This window comes from Homarus americanus, unplaced genomic scaffold, assembly GCF_018991925.1.
Source record: "Homarus americanus isolate GMGI-L3 unplaced genomic scaffold, GMGI_Hamer_2.0 scaffold60415, whole genome shotgun sequence".
Lineage (NCBI taxonomy): Eukaryota > Metazoa > Arthropoda > Malacostraca > Decapoda > Nephropidae > Homarus > Homarus americanus.
The window spans coordinates 102,945-124,620 of record NW_024718017.1 but is presented as its reverse complement, the minus strand read 5'-3'; the positions used below and the strand labels follow the sequence as shown (position 1 = coordinate 124,620).

General features: G+C 43.4%; 1 protein-coding gene across 1 annotated transcript in view; it reads right to left on the bottom strand.

Annotated features, from left to right (window-relative positions):
- Window positions 1-4,269: 4,269 nt before the first annotated feature.
- Window positions 4,270-21,676, bottom strand: part of LOC121859080 (ADAMTS-like protein 1) — a gene marked incomplete at its 3' end in the record, with an annotated part of 66,472 nt that continues 49,065 nt past the window's right edge. Inside the window, exons 5-9 of the mRNA XM_042355753.1 lie at window positions 13,009-13,153; window positions 12,191-12,320; window positions 6,129-6,327; window positions 4,480-4,660; window positions 4,270-4,384 (exon numbers count right to left, since the gene is read on the bottom strand). Of these exons, the coding sequence (XP_042211687.1) occupies window positions 4,270-4,384; window positions 4,480-4,660; window positions 6,129-6,327; window positions 12,191-12,320; window positions 13,009-13,153 (770 nt within the window). The remainder of the gene's footprint in view (window positions 4,385-4,479; window positions 4,661-6,128; window positions 6,328-12,190; window positions 12,321-13,008; window positions 13,154-21,676) is intronic.

Below are 21,676 nucleotides of genomic sequence, written 5' to 3'. Positions count from 1 at the left end.
ATAAACTGTTTCAATTCAATTCAGTGAAATGGGTTGGGGAGGAGGAGGGAGGGGAGGGAGGGAGGAGGAAGTTATGACGTCACAGTCGATACAAGCCCGCGACCTTGACCAATAACAGACCACGCGGAGGCTGATGATGTATGTATGGTTGACTGTTGTAAAAGTTCGTTAGTTCGTTGGGAGAAGAGGTAGGGGGGTAGTGGGTTTGGGGGTAGAAAGGTGGGGGGGGTAGGAAGGGGTATAAGGGGGGGTAGGGTAGGAAGGGGTAGCTGGAAGAGATACAGAAAATGGGATCACCTTCCGTTTACTCTCTCTCTCTCTCTCTCTCTCTCTCTCTCACGAATAAATATAACAGCGCCAGAAAAAGCCTTAGACAGACCTTCAATGATTCCATCTGGCGTCCGAGAGATGAGAAGAGAGCGAAGGAGGAGAAGGATGGGGAAGAAGGGTAGGGAAGGAAGGGAGGAGGGGGGGGTTAGATGGGAGGGAAGGAAGGAAGGAAGGACACTGCCACAACCCTCCAAGCCATCCGTAACTATATCAGTCCTGGAGTGAGACGTGACCGGCCGTGTCTTACAGTGTGTCGTCATCCAAGGTGGGGCCCGCCCGTCCTCAGCTGGCGCCTGGCCGGGGGGATGGAGTCACAATTTGGGGCGTGTGTAGGGGGGGAGGAGGGAGGCAGGGAAGGTGAAGTGGAAGTCGGGTGGCGGATGTTGGGACGCGGTCTAACCTGACTAAGTTTAACTAAGTGTAAATCTGTGGAGTTTTAGCCACAAGGACTGAGTGAGAGGAAGGTGTCAAAGGGGTGATGTTGATGAGAGAGGTGGGGAGATGTGGGGAGAGGGAGGGAAGGGGAGAGGGAGGGAAGGGGAGAAGGAGAGGGAGGTATGGGAGGGGGACAGGCCTGGCGCCAAGAGGCCGCAGGAAATGGTGCATCCGAGCCGCTACGTCGCCATGGTAACCAGGCCTGTTGTGCCGGCGCCAACGACCACTGACTGCCACTGCCTGCCACCACCACTACTGCCACTACCTTCCACCACCACCACTACTGCCACTATCTTCCACCACCACCACTACTGCCACTACCTTCCACCACCACTACTGCCACTACCTTCTACCACCACTACTGCCACTACCTTCCACCACCACTACCCACTACCACCACTGACACTACTTCCCCTACTGCCACTTCCATCAGTATCACTACTTACCACAACACCTCTGCTGCCGGTGACCTACATTAACTTCATCCTTGAGTACGATAACTACACCCTTGAGTACGATAACTTCACCCTCGAGTACGATAACTTCACCCTTGAGTACGATAACTTCACCCTCGAGTACGATAACTTCACCCTTGAGTACGATAACTTCACCCTTGAGTACGATAACTACACCCTTGAGTACAACACCTAAACCCTTGAGTACACCTTAAAACCTTGAGTACCACACCTTAAACCTTGAGTACACCTTAACCCTTGAGTACACCTTAGCCCTTGAGTACCACACCTTAGCCCTTGAGTACCACACCTTAGCCCTTGAGTACCACACCTTAACCCTTGAGTACACCTTAGCCCTTGAGTACCACACCTTAACCCTTGAGTACACCTTAGCCCTTGAGTACCACACCTTAACAGTTCAAAACTAAAAAATCTAATAAAAACAAAACAAAAAAAGTCAAAGTGTTTATGTTATGGAAATATTTTTGTTAGTTTATCACACGTCCAGCTAGTTTGTGTGTTTGTTTACGTTGAGTCAGCTGATCCATGGTACAGCCAATCAACTAGCTGATCCATGGTACAGCCAATCAACTAGCTGATCCATGGTACAGCCAATCAACTAGCTGATCCATGGTACAGCCAATCAACTAGCTGATCCATGGTACAGCCAATCAACTGGATTCGTCGTTATACTGCAACATTGTAAATCGACAATTTCTGATTACTAATGTTATTGAGTACCCGGACGTGACCTCTGGCTATCGACGGTGATCACTGGTCTGTGTTTTGTTCCCATTCCGGTATTAATGTCGTCGTCACTTTTTAACACTATATATTATTATTATTATTATTATTATTATTATTATTATTACACACACACACAGTTATAAGAGTGTTTGACTATCCTCGGTAAAGTTTCGTTAAGATAAAATCGATTTGTTGCGATAAGATTTCGAAGTATAAACATTGATGGCGTTAATCAGAGAGAGACGAGGAAGAAAATAATGCTTTCAAAGTCTCAACGACACCATCGCCATTCCTCAAGATAAAACCATAACAATCAAGGAATAATATGCCATGTTTTTCGTCGTCCTGGAAAACGCAAAATCATCACCGTAGCCTGGCGAGGAACAATCACCCTTACACCTCCACTACGGGAGGATTACTCTAGCCTGTCGACCTCCAAGCGTCTTATAGTCGAAGTTTGGGCCTCCACCTCGTTACTGATTGGCGGAGAAATGGGCAGGGGCGGAGAACTGTCACGTCCATCAACCAATCAAGTTTTTCTTTTAGCTTCCTGTGTTGATTCTACCAATTACCAAGTTTTAAAATGTAACTCTTACCGTATTATATTTTTTTACATCAATAATACAAGTAAAAATAGAATATATATATAGATAGAGGTACTGTATAGCTTTATCAAATAGGCAAGACTTGAATAATGGAGTGTTGTGACGTGAAGTCGAGTAAATGATGGTCTCTAAGATGGTGGCTTACCTCCTGGTCCTGCCTCAACACAACACTTGTTCTTAAATACCAGAGTTGCAACACCGCCGGGGCAATGGAGGATGATGGTATGGTTAGGTTAGGTTAGGTTAGGTTAGGTAGAAGCCAGTATAACTCACCCAGCAGACGGGAGGCTGGTGTGTGTGTGTGTTTCCAGCACTTTCCACACACCCCTCCACCACCACAACCACCCGTCTACCCCCCTCCCCAACCACCACCCACCACCCACCACCAGTACCACTACCTACCACCACCCCTACCACCACCAGCCAGCCACAACAACACTTAAGAATGGCGGAAGAAACCCAACTTTTTTTCTGGGTAAGTTAACTCTCCTCTTAACGTGATTACAGCTCACGTTCTTCCCTCCGACTCCTGGATAAAGCGATTATTCATTTTCAAATCCGTGACGGGGAGAGAGAGAGAGAGAGAGAGAGAGAGAGAGAGAGGTTTAAGGACGCCCTGGGGACACCATAGCCGGTCCGAGGGGAGGTCAGGGAAGGTTTGATAACACAGCCAGTATTCGGGCCAATAGAGAGAAGATTTGTAGGGCCAGGGAAGGGAGGACCTACCCTGGGGGTGTACTGAAGGTGTCGACATAGTGTAGGGGTGTACTGAAGGTGTCGACATAGTGTAGGAGTGTACTGAAGGTGTCGACATAGTGTAGGAGTGGACTGAAGGTGTCGACATAGTGTAGGGGTGTACTGAAGGTGTCGACATAGTGTAGGAGTGTACTGAAGGTGTCGACATAGTGTAGGAGTGTACTGAAGGTGTCGACATAGTGTACTGAAGGTGTCGACATAGTGTAGGGGTGTACTGAAGGTGTCGACATGGTGTCCATAATTCGCATTTCGACCACAAACTACATATAAAACCAATTATCGACGACCACTAACTCCACTGTAGACATTAGTTTGATTGGCTATTGTGTCGGTAACTACTTCATTCCACCATTAAGCAAAAATCTGTTCCTTTAATGTTTAGACTCGTACTTATATAACCAATAAAATTTACTGCCGTCATAAACCTCTATTCTAATTGACTGTAATTTGTTTATTCCACTTATGGCTTAAGAGTTTCTCATTACACCACCTTGTTTATATTATAATTAATAAAAAAATAAAAAAAAGTCGTGTATGTAACCCTAGTATATTATAAGCATGATTTCCGGGTTAACTCTGAAGACTTAGAGCAACTCCACTATATTAATTCCTGTTGTCTATCATGCCAACAGAAGTCTTGTACAACTCCCTGTTTATTTTCCGTTTACTCTTACAAACATCATCACAGGAGGACATAACATAGGTAAATAAATATATAAATAATATTTGGCTAATGTAATGAGTTCTATTTTAATACACAATGATTTTTCTTAGTTGGGTTTAGATATAAAGACGGAGGAGAACCTAAAGATCCATAGTTACACGAAAAATGTTTTATACAGGACAAAAAAAATCAAGAAAACGATTTTGACGAGAGAGAGAGAGAGAGAGAGAGAGAGAGAGAGAGAGAGAGAGAGAGAACACGGGCAGGGGTAACTCACGTAGGCTCAGAAGGCACCTGCTGCTGGTCCACAATGAGGGCTCTGGGGCGGGGTATGAGAGGCGCCCCACCTTCCTCACTTCCCAACACGTCCTGTTCCTCGGGCCACCATGGCGCTGACGACGAGAAGAACGAGGAAAAACACGTCAGGAAATTCAGTATACTATGATGGGTAACAGAGTAATTCTCTATATCATGTCCGGGTACTCACGTGTGTAGGGCTGGTGTCTGGGATGGGCGAGAGTGGTGGGCAGGGGACAAGAGACGCCCGTGCGGCATGGGCGTGTGTCAGACGGGCGGAAGTTGTGGTCACAGAAGCGGGAGGAGCGGCCATGGGCGTCCCGACACAAGACAACCCTCGTCTGAACTCCGTCGGCACACGTCGCTGAGCACTAGCGAGGGAAAACAATGGAAGCTTTTCATTTGACGTCATGGTTCGTCAGGTTCCCAGACTGACCAAGGAAGCACAGAGTTAACATTTACACACACACGTCAGTCTAGTTAACGATTTTCAGTTTTATTTTACAGACATGAGTTAGATTTTTTTATTATATTGAAAATTGGTGTTGTTGTAGACTGCACAAACAAGCCGGAAGCAGCTTGAGGGATTTACCTTCCATGCCATAACAGTGTGACTGATGAATATTGCTAGAAATAATCCTCTTAAGTTACCTGGTGTTGGGGTAAGTAGCAACTGTTCCGTGTAAGGTAAAGTTACTTATAGGGCGAGTCGTATAGCTTACGAGGCTATGAGCAGCGATCAGGGCCATATAGGGTGTTGATTCAGGGGTTATGGTGAATACTGAGTACAACGGTGACCCATTTTTGTTGCAAAGACGAAATAATGTAACCTAACCTAACCTAACCTAACCTAACCTAACCTAACCTTGCCTAACCTAACCTAACCTTACATTACCTAACCTAACCTTAATCTTGAATCACTTATTTCCAGGTTAGCAAAGGTAATTGAGGCAAGCAAATGTAAATACGTATTATAATTCTGAACACATACAATTATATTTATAAATGAAAATATTACAGTGGTTGGTGTAACAGGCTAAATTATACCCCCAGGCCGCTGTATACCCTGAGTGTAAGCCAGATACACCCCAGGGGTTAGTATAGGTGGTCCCCGGGGTGACTAAAGTATAGGTGGTCCCCGGGGTGACTAAAGTATAGGTGGTCCCCGGGGGTGACTAAAGTATAGGTGGTCCCCGGGGGTGACTAAAGTATAGGTGGTCCCCGGGGGTGACTAAAGTATAGGTGGTCCCCGGGGGGTGACTAAAAGTATAAATTGGTCCCCAGGGGTGACTAAAGTATAGAGTGGTCCCAGGAGGTGACTAAAAATATAAGAGTGGTCCCAGGGGTGACTAAGTATAGAGTGGTCTGGGTGACTAAGTATAGGTGGTCCCCAGGGGTGACTAAAGTATAGGTGGTCCCCGGGGTGACTAAAGTATAGGTGGTCCCCGGGGGTGACTAAAGTATAGGTGGTCCCCGGGGGTGACTAAAGTATAGGTGGTCCCCGGGGGTGACTAAAGTATAGGTGGTCCCCGGGGTGACTAAAAATAACTGAAGAACGACTATAAACAAAATAAAAGAGGGAATTCATAGACATACATACATACATACATACACAGATACATACATACATACACAGATACATACATACAATACATACATACATACATACATACGAACGTACATGCATACATATTACAAAATAAAGTCATTAAAATATAGGTGGATTACATTCTGAAAACACAAATCTTTGGCGAACTGAGAAATTTAAATCACCTGGGAGGATTTACTACCCGAAACGCTTAATTATTTATCATAACCTGAGCAACGGAATTGTCATACCTGCGACCAGATGCCGTCGTACCAGCGTGGACAGTCGTGTGTGTTGCAGGGCTGACGGTGACGTGGGCGTGGAGTACTGCAGTAGTGATCACCCACACGTACAGCACTAGTGTTGCGAGGCTCTGCACAGTACACCTCTCGTAGCTGGTAACCCGAACCACAAGAGACAGAACATGACTCCCACTCTCCTGTCTGCCAGCTGGGGGAGGGAGGGGGAGGGTAGGTGGTACTAGTTATTATAGTTATTAGCTGTATACTAGTGATTAATTGTATAGGTGTTATGAAGATTTTTTTTTCTTCTGTAAGTTGTGGTCATTGTTTGGGTGTATTTAAATAATACTACTAACCCAGGAAAACAAGTTGTATGTGTGATGATCTTAGAGAAGGGAACTAAATTTATTATCCTACCTTAAAGAATAAATTTATGAACGAAATAACATTGAAATTTTGTAATGAACATAAATAATTGAGTCATGTTTGTATACTGAAGGAAGAGGTGATGGTGTTCCCCGCGTCAACAAATACGACTCACAGCTCAACTATATATCATTTCCCAACTAATTGACGATATTTTTCAATGATATAATCTACAATCAAAACAAATTATGACATCTGCAAATTCCTAATGTAGTTTATAAGTTCTGGAAAGCGACGTGTCACAACCTATTAGAGCTTAAATCTGTCATTGAAAACAGATTTGCCGGATTGAAAACTCACTCCAGGATGAAAACAAATTAAAAAATTATGAATATTATATTTGTATCATTTATTATTACACTTTACCTCTGTATAAAATATATTCCCATTATATTTTTTGTCTTTCATTATCTCGTTGATAAAATAAATAACTTACGTGTAAATATCATTCATTTGAAGGATAAATTAGGTATTATAATTTAATATATAAATACAGTGTACTGATTTTGAGAACATTAAATACACATTATGAAATATTTTTTGGTATATCCAGTATTAAACAAATTTCCTCATCTTTAACGAATTTTAATATATGAAAAAATTTGTCGGAAAGCAGCTTTTGATTAATTGGCCAACTGAAGTAATTTATTATACTGAAAATGATACAGTATAATAAATTGCAGTAAAACCAAAGCATATATGAAAAAAATAACAATTAAGCTTTCAATCTAGACCAATTAGTCGAAAATTCACAAAAATCCGCTCAAATCCGAGGGAATTCCATGTAGTCTGACCTAAAATCCCGCCAAATCCGACCCAAATCCAGTGAAACCCAACCAGAAATCCTTGAAAATCCTGCCTAGTCAGATTATGAAGAACTTGTGTGAATCCAGCAGTGACGACGTGTTGCTCTCTCTCTCTCTCTCTCTCTCTCTCTCTCTCTCTCTCTCTCTCTCTCTCAGTTTACCCTCCTTCCCTCCTTCTAATCCAATATTCTCTTCCTCTTCCTCTCATCTCTCCTCCTTCCCTCCCTCTCATCTCTCCCATTTCTCTCCCTCTTATTAATTACTCTTTCCCTCTCTTTCAACGCCCTTCTTCCTTTGGTAGGGAAGAGAGCAGAGTGGGAGGGGAGAGGGCAGAGTGGGAGGGGAGAGAGCAGAGTGGGAGGGGAGAGAGCAGAGTGGGAGGGGAGAGGGCAGAGTGGGAGGGGAGAAGGCAGAGTGGGAGGGGAGAAGGTAGAGTGGGAGGGGAAAGTAGAGTGAGGGAGAGGGTGGGGATGGGAGGAGAGGGTAGAGTGGGAGGGGAGAGGGCAGAGTGGGAGGGGAGAGGGCAGAGTGGGAGGGGGTGTCATAAAATTGTTCTTGTGTAAATCAATTAATTTTAAAAGATGCAGGAATTTTGTCCGACAGTGTTCTTGAGTGAGTTATGTCCAGTTATATCCAATAGTGTTCTTTAGTGAGTTATGTCCAGTTATGTTCAATAGTGTTCTTTAGTGAGTTATGTCCAGTTATGTCCAATAGTGTTCTTTAGTGAGTTATGTCCAGTTATGCCCAATAGTGTTCTCTAGTGAGTTATGTCCAGTTATGTCCAATAGTGTTCTTTAGTGAGTTATGTCCAGTTATGTCCAGCAGTGTTCATTAATACTTTGTTTCCATAGATATTAAAGAATTACGTCCTGTTTTGTTCAGTACTGTTTACGTAGACAAAAATCAAATAAGCTCAATACTAAATATGCAAACAACACTATACACAGATTGATAGTGTTTACAGTGATCATTGGTTGATAGTGTTTACAGTGATCATTGGTTGATAGTGTTTACATTATATACGGTTTACTACAATCATGTTTTTGTTTGCAATAATGAGGACACGTCGGAACATTTGTCTACCTAACACTGCAAAAAATTGTCTATCATTTGCAGGGAAATAATTAGTACCTGTAAATATTAATGGTTCTTGTTTATGTATAGTTTGCAGTGAAGCTTTTGTTTGCAGGAGAGAGAGAGAGAGAGAGAGAGAGAGAGAGAGAGAGAGAGAGAGAGAGAGAGAGAGACTCGGTACGCTGGAACGTTGAAAGTATGAGAAAAAAATGATAGCTGAGGCGGTAAGATCTTATGGTATAAAAAGAATATATGGCGTAGATTATATAGGAAGTAGATGACAGTGGTAGAAGAAATATAGACATGTATAAAATAAATAAAGTTAGACGTGTATGGTAGACGGGGAGGTGGACAGGAAATGAAGTAGATGGGATTTCGGTAGATGAAGCCACGCCAGAATTTCTCGCGTCGTCGTCAACTTACACCGCGGAGCTCCCGAGTTGGTCAGTACCCCTCCCCCCTCACTCCCCACAACCCCGGAAATTACATCCACCTTGTACTCTCATCTCCTCCTCCTCCTCCTCACCTCTCACAGGGCCACCAAACTCTCCCCTACATGGCCAAGACGCCTACTGACGCTATCTACTTTCTTTAGTGTTGTGAAGTTGGCAGTTACTTCCCTGTTATCCCGCAGCGACAAGAATAAAAAAAAAAAGGTTCTCCCTTACAAATTCCCCGTTTTCTTCTTGTCGTTCTTGTACTCTAAGGCAGACTTTTATATTTTCTAGTTTTGATTTTATTTACTACATTTCGCTTGGTTTTATTTATTTATTTTTTCTTTTGGGAGTTTATTGTTTTGTTTCTGGTATAATTTTCCTCTTAGATCCTCTTATGTTCCTCTTCCCTCTCAATCTTCCTCCTCCTCCTCCCTACACATTTCATAAACCTTCCCCCTCCCCCCTTCTCCTCTACCTCACCCCATTTCCCTTCACACCTCATAACCCCTCCTCACCTCCCCCCTCCCTCACTCTTCATCTTCTTACTTCCCTCCCTCATCTCCCTCCCACCACCACCACCACCACAGGCACTCGGCGTCAGACCAAACTCGCCTGGCTGGCTCCTCCTCTCGCCCGACCTGGCCAGCTGTCGACGCCTGGCCATCTCCACCATCCCCACCATCATCTCCACCATCATCTCCACCATCCCCACCACCACCTCTTCTTTTACGATCCACTATAATTGGCCAAGTGACCCTCGGTCCCCAGACTTCATTTCCTTATGCGAGTGATGAGGAAAAGTGGCCAAGGAAGGTGGATAAGGTGGCCAGCTGGGGGTAGATGGCCAAAGAGGGGAGAGAAAGTGGCCAAGAAGAGGGTTCGGTGGCCAAAGAAGGGGAGAGGGGAGATGGCCATGAAGTAGGAGGAGTCACAGGGAAAGAAGTTAATGGAAAGGTGGCCTGATGTGTGATGATGGCCAGGTTTAGGATGGCCACCAGGGTTTATGGCCAAGACCCCAGATAGAGACTAAACGACTCAACTAAGACCAAACTACAGAAAACTTTGGTTCGGCGAAGAAAGTAATTTGGCGAAGGTAAAGTAAAGTTGGCGAAGAAAATAATGAATTAGTAGATAAAAAGTTGGCCAAAGTAATAAATAATTTCGCGGTGGAAATTTTTGTTGATGCCAATATTTCTTCCTTCTACAATATCCCGCAAGATTCTGTAAATAATTGTAAGAAAATATTTCACAGTAAGATTCACTTTTCTGCTTCATCTATACGAGAACTTTATCCTAATATAATGTTTGTTTTTACATTATTTGGAGACTAATATTTATCTACGTTAGTTGGTTCAGTGAAAATATTACCTCAGGAATGATATTAATGGTTATTTGAACTATTTACGTATTTTGAGAGACTCTATATTATATAAAATAAGTATTATATCACGAATTATAGTAGTTTTTTCTTATTTAATATTTACAGTGATCCGCCGAGCAGCGTTCGTGTACCAACATAACAGCGTTCGTGTACCATCATAACAGCGTTCGTGTACCAACATAACAGCGTTCGTGTACCAACATAATAGCGTTCGTGTACCAACATAACAGCGTTCATGTACCATCATAACAGCGTTCGTGTACCAACATAACAGTGTTCGTGTACCATCATAACAGCGTTCGTGTACCAACATAACAGCGTTCGTGTACCAACATAATAGCGTTCGTGTACCAACATAACAGCGTTCGTGTACCAACATAACAGCGTTCGTGTACCATCATAACAGCGTTCAAAACAACAGCGTGTGTACCAACATAACAGCGTCTGTGTACCAACATAACAGCGTTCGTGTACCAACATAACAGCGTTCAGTACCAACATAATAGCGTTCGTGTACCATCATAACAGCGTTCGTGTACCAACATAACAGCGTTCGTGTACCAACATAACAGCGTTCGTGTACCAACATAACAGCGTTCGTGTACCAACATAACAGCGTTCGTGTACCAACATAACAGCGTTCGTGTACCATCATAACAATCAACAAGTGACGGCTCGTAGTCACTCCCTCACAAAGGCAGATCTCACACACAAATGTTTCCCCGCTAATGATGAAAGATAAAAAAGAAAGGGAATTAAACACTGTATGAGACAGGGACTTTGGTGAGACGGAGAGGGAGAGGAAGAAGCTAAGTGAGTTAGGAAGACTTCTAATGCTACTTTTGAGACAAATTTCTCGAGTTACCCCCCCCCCACTTTGCTTTCCTTTCACTGAACTCGTTAACAGCCTTTCTCTTTAATACCTTACATCATTATCCTCTTCTTCATAATAATCTTAAGATAATATATGAACTTATATGACAGCTCCACCACAGAACAGTTAACATAATAGAGACGACCCATTTAGCTAAACGCTGTGAGCCTCCTCCCTTCCCCTTGTTTATAAAGCCGTAAAACACCATAATATGTGCCAAGAATTCCGCCCTTGTGTACAGGAAGGAGTATGACACTGTGTTGGTGTTTCACAGTAAAACATATTCAAGCGATCCCTTGTTGGTCACGGCGGCCGCTGTTATGGCAACGTGAGAGAGAGAGAGAGAGAGAGAGAGAGAGAGAGAGAGAGAGAGAGATTTTCTGTACCATCTATTCTCCTTCTCCTTCTCCTACCCTTCCGTACTTAATCTCCCTATTCTCCTTCCCTTCCTCACTCCCCCTCCCTCTCTTCTTCCCTCCCTCCCTCTCACAACCACTCGCTCCCTCTCCTCACGTTCATCCCCCTTTCCTCCCTCCTTCTCTCCCCACCTCCCACCTCTCACCTCCCTCCCAGTGCCCCTCACCTGGCTTCAGCCCTCACCTGGTCTCTCAGTCTCACCTGGTCTCAGCACCCTTACCTGGCCTCCTAGTACCCCTCACCTGGTCCAGTGCCCCCCTCACCTGGTCTCTCAGTTCCTCACCTGGTCTCTCAGTACCCCTCACCTGGTCTCAGTGCCCTCACCTGGTCTCTCAGTGCCTCACCTGGTCTCCACCTGGTAGTGCCCCCTCACCTGGTCTCAGCGTGCCCTCACCTGGTCTCTCAGTGCCCTCACCTGGTCTCTCAGTGCCCCACCTGGTCTCACCCTCACCTGGTCTCTCAGCACCCCCACCTGGTCTCAGCACCCCCCCACCTGGTCTCCCCCTCACCTGCCTCCTCACCTGGTCTCAGTGCCCCTCACCTGGTCTCTCAGTACCCCTCACCTGGTCTCTCAGTACCCCTCACCTGGTCTCTCAGTGCCCCTCACCTGGTCTCTCAGTGCCCCTCACCTGGTCTCTCAGTACCCAGTAACTCACCTGGTGGGGCAGGCGTCATCATTGCAGTTCAGGATAACGGGGATGGGTCGAGCCGTGTAGTCACAAAGTTCCTCCGCCGCCCGCCTGCCTGTAGACCTCTCCACACACACTGCCGACAACATCTGGTAGCCTGCCACATAGACATACATGAATTAGTACACACACACAGACATACACACACACACACACACACACACACACACACACACACACACAGATATTACTAAGGATAATACAAAAACAAAAAAAATATTAGTAAGGTTAGGTTAGGTTAGGTCAGGTCAGGTTAGGTTAGGTAAGGTTAGGTCAGGTTAGGTCAGGTCAGGTCAGGTCAGGTTAGGTTAGGTTAGGTCAGGTTAGGTCAGGTCAGATTAGGTCAGGTTAGGTTAGAATAATACGTATTAGAACAATTGGAAATATCTATTATGAAGAAAATAGAGTTAAATTGTATAGTTATGTTGGATCATAATATCTAAAATTACCGAAGTGGAAAAAAAAGTTAAATATAAAATAAAATCGAAATCTGTTCACCTGGATCAGAGTAAGAAATAAGTTAATGTTTCACTGTTTAATGTTATACAATTATTATTTGGTTCTCTCAATATCTCTCTTCCTTTATCAGTTCTTATATGTAAATATTTTTTATCTGTCCTTCAATAGCTTAAAATACATTCTCTCTCTCTCTCTCTCTCAATCAATTTAGCTTGGTGTGTGTGTGTGTGTGTGTGTGTGTGTGTGTGTGTGTGTGTGTGTCTGTGTGTGTGTGTGTGTCTGTGTGTGTGTGTGTGTGTGTGTGTGTGTGTCTGTGTGTGTCTCACCTCCACCACAGGTAGCAGAACAGGGACCATTGGGCTTCTTATCCCAGTAGTAGGAAGGCTTGTTACAGGAGGAGCCGTCACCACCACACACCCCACACTGGTCAACCACCTTCTGTGACCCCAGCCGTAGGTCACACCCCACCTTCTGGAGACAAGGGATATGCTGTTATTATTATTATTACTAAAAATCCCTGTTTCTCTTTCTATTAATAATATTTGAATACTGGTCATCATCATCATTATCATCATTAGTATCATCATCACCCTTTCTTCCCTCTCCATCACCTATTCCTCCCTCTCCAACCCTTTCTTAACCCCACTCCTTTCTTCCCCCTCTTCACACCTCGTATGTAAATTCGGTCCATTAAACACCCACGATCCTCTATGATAAACAAACAAGATCTAAAATCCCATCTGTTTTTCCAAGTATTAACGACCATAAGACTCTCTACTGGGTATACACTATTATAATGACCACGTGAACTGTACACCAACAAGCGATGTACTAATAAGACTTGCCACTGGGATTACTATGAGAAGTGACTTTCCATAATACACAACCCGGGACAAAACAAATTTCATAACAGCTGCCATAATTAGGTCATATAATAAGGTTTTAGGGGGAAGCGGTAAGGGAAGGAAGAGTCTAGGGTAGGAGGGGGGGCAGAGGAGGTTAGGTTAGGTCACTCGGAACAACAACAAAGATAGCAGGTCGTCTTAAATCTTTGCGTTACTTTAAGCTTTCCTTCAGATACAATGGATGTTAGGAATACCGCAACACTGCAGTCTCTCACTTAACCAACAAGGGAATTTTCTGAGTCTCTTGTGTAAATACTTTGCCAGGGTTGGGAATCAAGACTGGCCGCGCTCAGTGGAGGAAAACAAATTACAAATGAAATGTTATCTGTAATTTTCAGTTGTATTTATTACGGTTTACATATAAAGGTAACACCAACGAGATACTCCCGCAAGACTTCAGCAAATCAGCTTCAAGTAGTGTTCATTTTCGTCCTATCAACGTCGAGATGCCTTTCACAATCACGATTTTATTATTATTATTTCCAAGTTTTATTTTATTTTTGTATGATCAGATAATTTTGACCATTTTTATTTTATCGAGAATTTCCCGGTAAATATGAGGTCATATCCTGTAGGAGCGTTAGCGGGAAGACTGGCTGGCAGGTTGTCAAGTTAATCCTCACCTCTGGTATGGAAGATGAGAGAGAGAGAGAGAGAGAGAGAGAGAGAGAGAGAGAACGTCCATCAAGGAAAAATATGAACCTCCAAATTCTTTCGCGTGTGATGAATGACAAAAAAAAAAACGAACAAATAATTTTTCGCAATCAAACACCTTTTTTCTCCCTCCACATATCCCAATTTCACGGTGATTGATGTCTCATTTCTTCACAGTTTGTTATCACCTTCAATATATATCACTCCTATGCCACGATGTAAGTTAGGTTATTTTTCACGACCGGTAGAACACCAAATTACAAAAAGTCTTATTTTCTTATAGTTTCCCATCGAGTTGATCAGTTTTCTTTGATGGCTTTACACAATAGAGCCTCCGTTAGTTTTCCTTGAGAGTCCTATATCATTATTCTTTTAGGTTACGAAAGGAAGAATGATAAATTTACTTGATCTTCAATAAGTAATGACTCCTTCTCGCTTGAAACAAACCGACTGTGATAACATGTTCTTGAGTAGGAACTAAATCACTGACTCTTACTGTCACTGTGAAATCTTTCCAAAAATGTATCGGTTGTCGGCCGCTACAAAACACCACATCGCCTTCATCACTATCAGTTAATTGCGGTGGTGATATTTGAGGCGTTCTTTCCCGTACTGGAACTCTACCCAGACCGACCTATTTTCAAGTCTTGTTTACATTTCACGAGTACGAAACAAAACATGGCAAGGGTGGGTGTGTGTCGATATTACCCTGAAGAAACCGGGAAAGGAAATCATTCTCTGTAATTTTATATGTAATAGCTGTATTCTGTACCGAGTAAGGGCTTAAATACAAAATTCCCAACCAAGAACTTCCTCAAAACTTTACTTCTTTTCTTTGTAACTTCCTTGACAACAGAGAGGCTAAAATTATCACTGTAACCACAAAAGCTCAAGCATCAAGTTATACAGCGGAGTACCACAGGGTAGTAATCTCTCGCTAATACTCTACACAATATATACGGCGGACATGCCACCTCCTACACACGGAGAATACATTGCTTATGCTGATGACGTCACCCAAATCATCCGACATCCAGGCAAGGGCAAACAGATGATGGCACGAAAAACAGCCCACGCCATTGAGTAAATTAACAAATATGAAAAAAAAAAATTGTGGAAAATACAAACCAATACACAGAAACTAATGATCATATACAATGCCAAAATAAACCCAGCTCCAATCACAGTCAACAACGTATCTATACAATACTCCAACGAAGGCAAAATTCTGGGACTCACAGTAACAAGAACAGGCATAGTAAAACACATATCACAACGCAAAACGCTTGTCCAATCACAACTCACAAAACTACGAAGATTTAGCAAAATGGACACTCAAATTCAACTACACCTATTCAAAGCACCTGTCCGCCCCCACCTAGAGTACCCACCAATACCACTCAGCACGATCAGCAAAACCAGCCAACTTAAACTTCAATCAGTACAAAATAAAGCTTCCGGAGAGCATCAAAACAACTCCCCTCATACACCACCAAAATGCAAGAACTTCACGAACTTTACAATATCGAACCACTGAACACACTGAACACACAGCCAAGCGCAGAGAATCTGGAGCAAACTTGAAGAGATGGAGGACCCAATATTCTCCCAGCTAAAAGAAGTAACTACTAAAACACACAGCTGGTGGCCCAAGAGTCTCCATGCTGACATAGAAGAACAAGACCCACTTTACACATATATGTGAACAAATAACACCACCATCTAACAAACATAAATTAACACCCATTACAATAATGAATACCTTGCTAGCTTAGCTTCCTCCTCCTCCACCTGCGGGCGTCTGCTGTGTGGCCACCACTCCAACTCGCCTCAGAAAGGTGGACAGCCCACCTGCTATCACCCCAATTTCTATTCTTTCCTTCCTTCTCTCTCTCCTCTCCTCTCCTCTCCTCTCCTCTCCTCTCCCAGGACAAAGTTATTTGCCACTTTACTTCATCATCATCAGTAACAAAACACACACACAAAGTCGTCAGCACTACCATAACGTTTTCTAAAGTCTTCTGACATACCAACGGTTGTGAGCGGCGGACTGAAATATTTACTAATTTGTCCCGTGTAACCAGATTTCAGTCGTCTGCTGAACCCAACACGTAGTAAATAAACCAAAATATTACATGATTCATTTTATCTTTTGTCTGCTATTTAATCTTAGTGAAGTAGCTGCCCACAAGGGAGCAACTCTCGAGGGTGTTTCAGTTTATCATAAAAATAAATGGATTTGTTTGCATGAGGCCGATTTGTTATAGTACGTATGGCCAGTTAGCCGCAGCAGAGCCACATACAATACAATACAAACCTAAACTAACTTAACCAAACAAACCAAACCAAACCTAACCTAACCTAAACTAACCTAAGCTAAACTAAGCTAAACTAACCTAACCAAACCTAAACTAACCTAACCTAAACTAACCTAACCTAACCAAACCTAACCTAACCTAACTTAACCTAACCTAACCTAAACTAACCTAAACTAACCTAACCTAACCTAACCTAAACTAAACTAACCTAACCTAATCAAAATTAACCTTCACTAACCTAACGTAATAGAATATAACCTGCCCTGACCTGATCAAACCTGAGATAGTTTGGTTAGGTTAAGTTGTTCGGTTAAGTTGTTACATTACACAGATTAGGTCATATCCGGCTCTCCAGTAACGATTAAGTTGGTAACCGCTCACTCTTGTTTCATCTGCCTTGTCCGAGTGGGTGGTTCACTGCTTGTATGTAGCTCGTGTTAATTTATGTAAGTAAGTAACCTTTTACCTCAAGATTAACCACCCTAGTGCTAATCTATCCTAACCTAACACAGCATAACCTAACCTAAGCTAACCTATCATAACCTAACCTAAGCTAACCTAACCTAGCATAACCTAATCTAAGCTAACCTAGCATAACCTAACCTAAGCTAAGCTATCCCAGGCAGCGTTAGTGTGTTCAATCATCAGGTGAAATAAGCTGGGGGCTAATCTTCAAGTTATCCAAATAACAAGAATATTAGCAGTAATAATAACCCTACCACTGTACCATACTAATAAATACGGTACATATATATCTACTGTACACACTAGTCAAATCAATTAAGGACCTCACAGCCAGAAAAGGGCTATAGTCTTCCCGCCGAGTCTAGTTAACACAGCCAAAGTCGCCATAACTCCAGGAAATAATAATGGTAAAGACCCAATAATCTAACACGTTTGAGGTCTTATGGTGTTATATCTACGGACCAAGTTTGATTAAGATCCACTGTTAGTTGGTCGAGTGGTCGTGAACACAATGTAGGGCAAGTAAGAACATTCATATCGCTAGATGGACGTCCGCTATTTTTAAACCCCAAACGTGGAAATAGCGGAGGGAAATAATAAAAATAAAATCACATATGACAGAAGAGGTTAATTAACGGTAATTAAAAACCAGTTAAGTTTAATTAATCCATTTCTCCCCATTCTTCTATCTCTGTGTTAACTAATGACCTGTCACTGCTTCGAACCCTCAGGCATACACAGGTTTTCCAGGTAATCATGGGGTTCAATCTCATTACCAAAGGTTGACCATGATCTAGGGGTTCAGATTGTAACGTGATACAAATATTCCCTAAAATGAGTTGAACCCACAATGGGACATAAGGTTCCATGAAGTGATGGTTTGGATTCCATTAGCTGAAGGTTCGAATCTCACTTACACAAAGAGATTCAATAACAAGGAGTTCACACTTAAATCTCAACTAAACACATGAGTACAAGAGGTTCGAATCACAGCTAAACGAAACACAAACACAATACAGAACACTAGAACCTTTCCTCCTACAGAACACAAGAACCTAGAACCTTTCCTCCTCCTGCACAGAACACGCGACATGACTGGCTTCACCAACCCTTTATTGAAACACAAATTTGTATTGCTTCACTCTGTTTGTGTGTGTAATACAGTCGTTTATCCTTAAATATTAATTAAAAAAACCCTAACAAGCAAAAGAAAATGAAAAAAATACAACACGCCATTACACACGAGTAAGTATATAACCCCTGTAATTACCAGCAATAAAACTGACCTCAACTCAAGACCAGGGAGGTGAAACAGCGTCTTCCGTCAAGAACACCAACAAAATGATTCATTCCCTATCTCTTCCTCGTCCCCTCCCTTCTCTTCATTTCCATAGTCCTTTGAGTGGGTCAGCCGCTGCGTCACCCATAGTACAAAGCACTCACGCCACCAACAAAATGCGTCTAGTCCTTCATCTGTCGTTCTAAAACTCTCTTGGGTTTAATATTATTCACTTTCGGGTAAATAAACCGGTTTATCAGGGGTTTATTGTAGCGTGGAGCTCAGTTATGGCTTGTTATTGTAGTGTTGTATATACAGACGGGGATAGATGATTTGATGGATGGAACGGGGTAGTGGTGCGCCTCCCTGGATCTAGTGTTTGGCTTCACTAAAACTGTTCACGTTAATTTTGTTTTTTTCACGTGTAGATTAATTAAGTGACTTAGATCCGTCTTTACTTCTCCAGTTGTGAGAAATTAATACACCTTTCCTAGAGTCGGATGATATATGAAACAGGATGATTTAAACTGATAGAATACGACAGATAAAAACACTCCGAAGAATATCAATAATCATGGGACCTCTGAGATGTCCTCGTAGGCCCACTGACAGCGCGTGGTAGTCGTCTCAACACTGATTCTGCAACTAACTACAGAATAAAGAACAAGAGGGGACTGTGCAACGACGGAAGTTTTCTGTTAATGTTATTGTTTATTGGCTTACTATGACTTAGGAACTTTTGTCTGCAGTATTCCATCCGATGCCACATGTGAACACCATCACAGCTGGTACTAGACATCAATATAAACACCATTTTCCTTAGATGACCTGAAGATTAGACACCCTCGCCTATTTAACCATCCTAGCATTAACCTAACCTAACCCAACCCAACATAACCTAACCTAACCCAACCCAACATAACCTAACCTAACCTAACCCAACCCTCTCAGGTGAAATAAGCTGGGGTATCAAATATTCATAACACTCTATAATAATAACTAGTAATAACGAAAGAACCAGGTAAGTTGTACCCTTATGAGGTATGCGTCTCTCTCTCTCTCTCTCTCTCTCTCTCTCTCTCTCTCTCTCTCTCATAAGCAGCTCCTTGTTTCGCCTCACCTCTGCCAATCGATGAAAAATGGAATGAAAAAAAATATGGAAGGCTAATTTGCATATGAAGGGCGCATTCTTATGGGGCTGACACAAGGCTGGCTGACGCTCCTGCACTCAGATGCTGACAATGACGAAACGGTCAGCTGCTTGTTGACTATCTGTCTATATACCGTCTATCTGTCTTCTTAGCTATGTATGTATGTATGTATGTATGTATGTATGTATGTATGTATGTATGAATGTATGTATGTATGCGCCTGTCTACCCACTTGTCTATCCACCTGTCTTGTATCCACCTGTCTACTGTATCCACCTTTCTAGAATTTTTAGACGAAATTTGATGAGCCGTCGAATTACAGTAAAAAAAAAAAAACACCACATTTTGAGTTTTAGGAAAAAAAAAATTTAACGAGATTGTTTCTTTAATTTCTACCAAAAATAAATTATTCTACATCTTTAAAAAATACAAACAACAACAACAACAACAACACAATTTCTCATAAAAAAATCTGGTCAGGAAAGATATCACTCCGGGTTGGGTCATTGGCAACACTGATTTTTTCTGCTTTGACGGTGGCAACACTGATCTGGATTAGGGATTTCCCCCCCCCCTCCTTCTCCTCCTCCTGGAAGGGTCTCTTGAGGGAGGCTGAGCTCTTGGAAGGGAGGGAGGAAATGAAGGAAGGAAAGAAATGAAGGAAGGAAGGAAATGAAGGAAGGAAGGAAGAAATGAAAGAAATGAAGGAAGGAAGGAAATGAAGGAAGGAAAGGAGGAAGGAAGGATGAAGAAGAGGGTGGAGGGAAATGAGAGAGGAAGGAGGAAGAAATGAAAGGAAAAATGAAGGAGGAAGGAGGAGAATGAAGGAAGGAAGGAAGGAAGGAAGAGAAATGAAAAGAAATGAAGGAAGGAATAAAGAACACTACCAAAAATCTAACAGCGACTGAGAAAATCTTGGTTTAGTCTCTATTATACACACACACACACACACACACACACACACACACACACACACACACACACACACACACACACACACACACAGTCTCTCCATTGTAACTTATATTCTCTTCTCTTCATTTTATCTCTTCCTTATCTCTCGACATGTCTTCCATTTTCTCCCTCCTTATCTCTCTCTCTCTCTCTCTCACTCTCTCAGGGTTGATCTACCTCTTCATCATCTATTCCATCTCTATTCTATCCTCGTCTACCCTAACCTTACCTAACCTAACCTAACCCTAACCCCTTATTATAGTTAGGGTGATTACTCAATAGGTAAATAAGATAGGTGTCTATATTCACGTCAGTCCTGCGTTGTTATTTATTTACGACTATTGTTAGTATTCCTCACTAGCTTCTCTCAGCCCTCACTAGCGTCTCACCCCTCACTAGCGTCTTTCACCCCTCACTAGCGTCTCTCACCCCTCACTAGCGTCTCTCACCCCTCACTAGCGTCTCTCACCCCCTCACTAGCTTCTCACCCCTCACTAGCGTCTCTCACCCCTCACTAGCTTCTCTCACCCCTCACTAGCTTCTCCCCCTCACTAGCGTCTCTCACCCCTCACTAGCGTCTCACCCCTCACTAGCGTCTCTCACCCCTCACTAGCGTCTCTCACCCCTCACTAGCGTCTCTCCTCCTCACTAGCGTCTCTCACCCCTCACTAGCGTCTCTCACCCCCACTAGCGTCTCTCACCCCTCACTAGCGTCTCCTCCCCCCCTCTTTGTGTCCACCCTCACTAGCGTCTCTCACCCCTCACTAGCGTCTCTCACCCCCTCACTATCTCTCACCCTCCTCTCCCCCTCACTAGCTTCTCTCACCTCACTAGCGTCTCTCACCCCTCACTAGCGTCTCTCACCCCTCACCTAGCGTCTCTCACCCCTCACTAGCGTCTCTCACCCCTCACTAGCGTCTCTCCTCACTGGCGTCTCTCACCCCTCACTAGCGTCTCTCACCCCTACTAGCGTCTCTCACCCCTCACTAGCGTCTCTAACCCTCCACTAGCGTCTCTCACCCCCTCACTAGCGTCTCTCACCCCTCACTAGCGTCTCTCACCCCTCACTAGCGTCTCTCACCCCTCACTAGCGTCTCCTCCTCACTAGCTTCTCTCACCCCCTCCTAGCGTCTCTCACCCCTCACTAGCATCTCTCACTCTCACTAGCGTCTCTCACCCCTCACTAGCGTCTCTCACCCCTCACTAGCGTCTCTCACCCCTCACTAGCGTCTCTCACCCCTCACTAGCGTCTCTCACCCCTCACTAGC